Source organism: Gossypium raimondii, chromosome 8 (genome assembly GCF_025698545.1).
Source record: "Gossypium raimondii isolate GPD5lz chromosome 8, ASM2569854v1, whole genome shotgun sequence".
NCBI lineage: Eukaryota > Viridiplantae > Streptophyta > Magnoliopsida > Malvales > Malvaceae > Gossypium > Gossypium raimondii.
In genome coordinates this window covers 7,756,412-7,762,523 of record NC_068572.1, presented here as the reverse complement: position 1 = coordinate 7,762,523, position 6,112 = coordinate 7,756,412, and the positions used below count along the sequence as shown (strand labels likewise).

Genomic DNA, 6,112 nt, shown 5'->3' with positions numbered 1-6,112 from the left:
GGGTTGCTAAACAAGTGTTTTTTAACTCAAACATGAAAGTTTTTAGGAAAAATACTTTGAATCAAATGACGGTTTTTAACTCTTATTTACAATCCATATTTTATGTAATACAATTATTTCATCATTTAATTTATATTTAATTTTTTTGGGTTATATTTTAATTTAAAATATAGTTTATATATCTAAATTAAATTTTACAAACAATTAATATTAATTTTTAAAGTATTTAAAATTTATATTTCAAATATCAAAATATTAATAATAAGTTGTAATAATTTTTTTATATTCTTATTAAAATATCATAACATTATGAACTATAAGTATTCTTTAACACTTTAAAACAAAATGTCTTAAAATAAACATTTTATTTCTTAAAAGTACTATTTGACAGTAATATTAAACTCTTAAATAATAAATCAAACATTTCAAAATCACTTCTCAATTCGAAACACTTTTTAAAAGCAATGAGAAACTAGTCTTAAGAAGAGTTCAGCTGTATGAGGTCTCATCTTACAAAAGACATGTGCCTGCCATGTTGGCTTTGGCATTGTCATGTTAAGATTCATGTAGTAGCTACTTCTATCACACCTAATAAAGTCTCCTGTCACCCTACAATTGACTCTACAATGCTAGGGCTAGACTATACCCAGTAACATCTAAATAGAATACTTCACGGCCTTACCTTCCACACTTTATGATAGTATCACCAGCCCTAGATAGCAAGATGTTTATTTAGAGATACCCGAGTCAAACTTTTTCCTTTACAAACTCTTCCATCGTCAAGGAAGCTTGAAGCAAATTCAACTCGATCGAGACTCTGCCTCAATATCTCTAGATTATCCTAGCTCCTTTAGAACTCATAATAGTAGTTCTCAACATTTTAATGTGAACTGCTTCTTTTAGGTCTCCTAATAGCAACTCTTGACATTTTTGTGTGAATTGCTTTCCAAGTTTTTTCTCCAAATACTACATCAATGATTTTAAAATTGTTGATATTGAGTATCAGCAAAGGTAAAACAAAGAGGAGATGGTGGTGGTAACAAGGGAGCCGGTTCATTTGTGATAGGTGGAGAGTTGGAGTAAGGGAGTAGGGGGAGGGGAAAAGAAAGGGAGATAAGGAGAGGAAGAGGCGACTATGTGTTAAGGTGTATTGCTAAGGTTGTTAAAGAGGGAGAGGATCTCTTTATTGTTGTGTCTTGGGGTATTTATAAGTGGGGAGTCTCTTATCCAGTTATGTTACGTCACCGATAATCTTGGAGTATGGAAGACGTATGGTCAACCAAGTGGCAAGACCATTAATGCATTGGTTGTCATCAAATGTAGTACGACTCTAACATTTTCTTTATTGAAGTAGTACGTGATTGTTAGGCTTCAGTGGTCCCACAATGGTCCCATAGTGATCCTTTCTTGATGAGTGTATACTCGCTAATAAAATTATAAATAGCATACACAATTCAATACTGGAAAGCAATTTAAATGGATCGACGATGAAATTAAACCCAAATTTGGTTTGCTAGATCTCAGACAGGATGGAATTTCACTTGCTTGTTAACTGTGACTTATTGAGACGTACGAGACATTGGTTCCAACACTATTATATCATGTGAGTTGCTTCTTGAGTTTTAATGTTATGCTATTAGCACCTGTGTTGATTCTTTTGCTCTCCTGCTATTAATCTTTTACAACTCCCTTTTGTGCTTTTTTTATTAATTATATATAAGATATTTTATAATAGCCATTTTAGACCCTTTTATTATTAGAATTTGTGGGTATGACGATGGAAATTCAATTGATTAAAAAGTTAAAACGATTTCATAGTGGAAAAAGGATGAATACAAGAAAACACACTAAATCGAACATATAATAAACCTTTTGGGGTGATAATAGAAATATTAAGAAACTGCAGGGGTTGATTTGATAATTTGACATTTTAGTCACAACTGAGGATAACATGACTGCTATGGGCAAAACGGCTACTCGAGTTTAGCCCGGAAAACAAGCCATGCCCATGATTCTCTCAACTCCTCGTCTGTCTGAACCATCGTTTCTCTGTAAGTACCTAACATCCATTTACATTTACATTATCTCTACAGAAACATGTCTGAGAAAGATGGAATTATTCATGTTGTTCTTGGAAAAGATTTTTGCTTTCCATTTTTCTGGGTTTTTCTATTTTGACCTTTTAAATAATTTCTTAGTTCTTTCTCCCCTTCAAATGGACTCAGAAGAACTTGGGTTGACGAGTTAAGTGGAAAGTAGTTGACCCTTGAGGTGATTCTGGAAAGAACATATATATATATATATGTATTTATGTTGATAATAATAACTAAACCACTCAACGTGCCTGGAAACAACACTGTATTTGATTAATCTTTGTCAGTCTTTTCCTAATTTAAAGATGACTGCTCACTCCATATTATTACCGTGTTTATTGGAAGAAATTTCTTACTTATTTAGAATATGCTTACTATGTGCTGCAGTGATTCTGATAATTGAATCTATTCATTTACTAGTGATACTAGTGACCTTGTTAATCAAGGCCCCCCAGTAATTTTCCTTAATTCCATAAAGCCTGACTCTAACAACTTCAGAAACAAAATTGAACAGCACTGCATTAGTGCTGGAATGGCAAACAGTCCAGTAACGCCATTATGGCAAGGAAGGCATGCCTGGGGATATGAAACTGAAATCAAATTAACCTGTGACAAGCAGCCTTGTCTAGTTTGTGCCTGGTCTCCTGCCAGGTAAAAGCAACAGATTAGGTGTTACCAAGAGCCCCTCCAAACTATTTCTCCATTCTGATGCTTAATGAGAAGGGAAATGATAGCTATCCCCCCAGCTAGCATTTTGTGTTGGCGAAACCTGTGGAATACTTCTATCCTTTAAAACATAAGAATGTATCCGTGCCACCCAAGTAGACACCTTGTGTGTAAACTGCCCAAAGGCTCCTCAATATGCAAGCTTTGTTCCATGCTGATAAATCCTTGATCGCTAATCTCCATTCAGACATGGGATGAGATGACAGATACACTGCCAAGAGACTCTAGTCTCTTTCGCAGAAACCCTCTTTTCCAATCTGGAAGAAACTTGAGCATAATTGGGTGACCTTCTTGATAGCTAATTGAATGGTGGTGCCTTTCAGTTTATTTTGATCTATCTACAATGGATCTTGACAACTCTTGCCTTAAGATGCTTGTATATTTCAAGAATTTCTTTTCTCAATCAAGCAATGAACTCTGATGTTTTCTATGCTTTACTGTTTTTATATTAGCATATCTTGTTCGTACTTCTTGACATATTACATTTCAGCATATGCCAGGGTAGGAATTGTTTCCACTCAAAGGAAGAAAACTGCAATTTTCTGCTCGAGTCACAGATTAAAAGACAATGGGTGAGGCAGCTATATAATCTCTTTCTTTGCTATGTTTTAAGTATTGCTTAGGTCCTTACCCTTAGCATTTTGTTTAGAGCCAGTCTGCAGAGTGGATGCGTATTGCATAGGAAGGAAAACTTGAGCCGTAGGTTTCTTCTTTTTGTTTTAGTCTCATCAGGCTTGTCTCCAACCTTGCCTTCTTCTGGAAAGACCAAGAGTAAGAACCCGTATGATGAAAAACGCTTGCTAGAACAGAATAAACGGAGACAGAAAGAGAACAACGCTCCCGAAGACTTCCCAAATTTCATCAGAGAAGGTTTGTGTTGCAACGATAGGAAGTCAAATTGACTTTTAATATCTAGCAGGATGAACTCCATCTTCAAATATTCATCCATTTCTGGTGTTTGAGATTCTTTCCGCATCTGTTATTCTCTCTTTTTTGTTTTGCAAATCATTTCTAACCACCTCTAGTTTTTAAACATTTGATTCAGGCTTTGAGGTTAAGGTTGTAACTTCAGAAGATTACAGAAAGAGTGATTCAGGGCTTATATACCGGGATTATGAAGTTGGTAAAGGTGATTGCCCAAAGGCTGGTCAACAGGTTTTTTCTTTCATTGTCTTTCAACAATCTCTTCCTTTTCATTATTTGTGTTAGGATACCTTAATAAATTTTCATCATACGATGGGATTGTTATCGACCTGCACATCATTATCTTGTCACGTATATTGGCTCATTTCATTAAGAGAAATAGAATACTTTTGGTCTCAACATTCTTCTTTCTGCAAAACATGATCAAGTCCACAGTGGCTTCTCTCTAAAATATTTTCTGGCTGTTGCACCTAGGCTACTTTAATCAAGCACATTTTACTATTGCGACTACCTCGTTTATTACTGCTATATCCATTTATGCCTGCCAACTATAAAATGGTTTTCAGGTCACCTTTCATTATATTGGTTATAACGAGTCTGGTCGGCGCATTGATAGCACCTATTTACAAGGTGCTCCTGCCAGAATCCGCATGGGAACTAATGCAGTGGTTCCAGGTGAATAGATTATGAATCTGACCTTCATGACTATCTGGTAGTGGCAGTTTGCCCCTGCAAAATATAAACAAAAAATTGTACAACCAAATGTGCATGTAGAAATGATTGAAATAGATGATACATGCAGGATTTGAGGAAGGAATTCGGGCCATGAGGCCAGGGGGGAAGAGAAGGATAATCATTCCTCCGGAGCTTGGACCTCCGGTTAGTAATTCCTGTTTCTTATTTCTGCTTATTTTAGCATGATGGGTACTGATATTACTCCTTCAATATGCTTCTGCCTATTGAATTGTGCTTCTGAACATTAAACAGCAATTGCTTACGAAAAAAACATACGAAGTCGTTTCTTAGCATGCAGGGTCAGCTACATAGGTTATTGTATTATGTTAGGATCACATGTTCATTAAGCTCAATAAAGTGAGGTCTTCTTGAGAGTTTTAATTCCCTTTTATTAGTGGGAAGAACAAAGACTGACCGAAAAACTCTGTTGAGAAAACTGTAATAATTAATGTGTATAATGTTCATTTCAGTGTTTAAATCCCCTTTTATGCTTTGGGTTGAATCAATTTGGATTAATCTTGATTCATAGGAAAGTATGCTTCCCTGTGCAGGTGGGACCTTCAACGTTTTTCAGCTCGAAACAGTTCGAAGTATTCGATATAGAATTACTCAGCATACAGAACTGTCAAAGGAGAACCATAGCTTTTTATTCAGATGTTGTGTGCAATTGAGTGATTGGGAAAAATCTTAAGTCCTTAAAACAGGCCTCTTTTGAAAAGTTTATTATGTAATATATCATGATTTTTTCTTAACAAGAACTAATCCCCATGCTTGTTTCTAGTGTTAAGTAAGAAGATTACCTAAAAGAATGCATTTGGGAATATCATTGAATTGTTTGGATTACAATCTGGTCAGCACTTCCTCGAATCGAGACTCCATTATTATCAATATATGGGTAACTTTACGGTGAAAATTGAATTATAAAGTTTAGCGGCAGCAACATTATGTTGTGAGGAATGAGAATTGGCCTGATTCACATCCTCAATTATCGAAGAAAAAAAAACACATATCATGTACGTTCTTTGTTTTCCTAATTACAAGTTTTAGTCATTGTATTATAAACTGTCATTTTAAATATTTTATTCTATTGAAAGATTTTGCTTAAATGACTTTATTGTTAAATATTTTTTGGAGTTGGAGTTAAACTTTTTGTTATCTTTTTTTCTCTCTCTCTTTAATATTGCAAAGATAAAAATGAATTTATTTTGATAATAAGATTTACCATGATTATAAAAAAAAAAAAAAATAGAGCTGGCAGGCCCTCAAACACTCCGAATCTGAGGCGGATCCAATTTAAAATTGATAGATTTGAAATTATATTTGCAAGCACAACTAGGCATTGGTGATGATTTGGCACTGGTTAAGAGCATTGTCACCTGTGTCAGGCACTGGTGATGAGCAAAGTAGTGTGCAAATTTAAAGTAAACCGAATTAATTTGATTAACAGACTGAATTCGATTAATCGGTTGATTAATCAAATTAATTTGGTTGGGGTCGGTTAATAATTTTTTGTAAGTTCGGTTAACGGTTAATTCGGTTAAAAAATGGTTAATTAACCAAATTAATCGAAAATTTATATTTTTTTATACATTTTACATATATTAAATTTAGTTAATTTTTGATATGTTTTATAC

General features: G+C 34.4%; 1 protein-coding gene across 2 annotated transcripts; it reads left to right on the top strand.

Annotated features, from left to right (window-relative positions):
• The first annotated feature begins 1,906 nt into the window (after positions 1-1,906).
• On the top strand, positions 1,907-5,324 carry LOC105790630 (peptidyl-prolyl cis-trans isomerase FKBP20-2, chloroplastic). Of its 2 annotated transcripts, none has more exons than XM_012618334.2 (7): positions 1,907-2,051; positions 3,310-3,391; positions 3,475-3,689; positions 3,865-3,974; positions 4,310-4,418; positions 4,546-4,622; positions 5,030-5,324. In XM_012618334.2, the coding sequence occupies exons 1-7, from the start codon at positions 2,003-2,005 to the stop codon at positions 5,147-5,149; spliced, it is 762 nt and encodes a 253-aa protein (XP_012473788.1). In that variant the 5' UTR covers positions 1,907-2,002; the 3' UTR covers positions 5,150-5,324. The 2 variants fall into 2 exon arrangements, with proteins under 2 accessions (XP_012473788.1, XP_012473787.1); XM_012618333.2 differs by having other exon boundaries at positions 3,469-3,689.
• Positions 5,325-6,112: the final 788 nt, after the last annotated feature.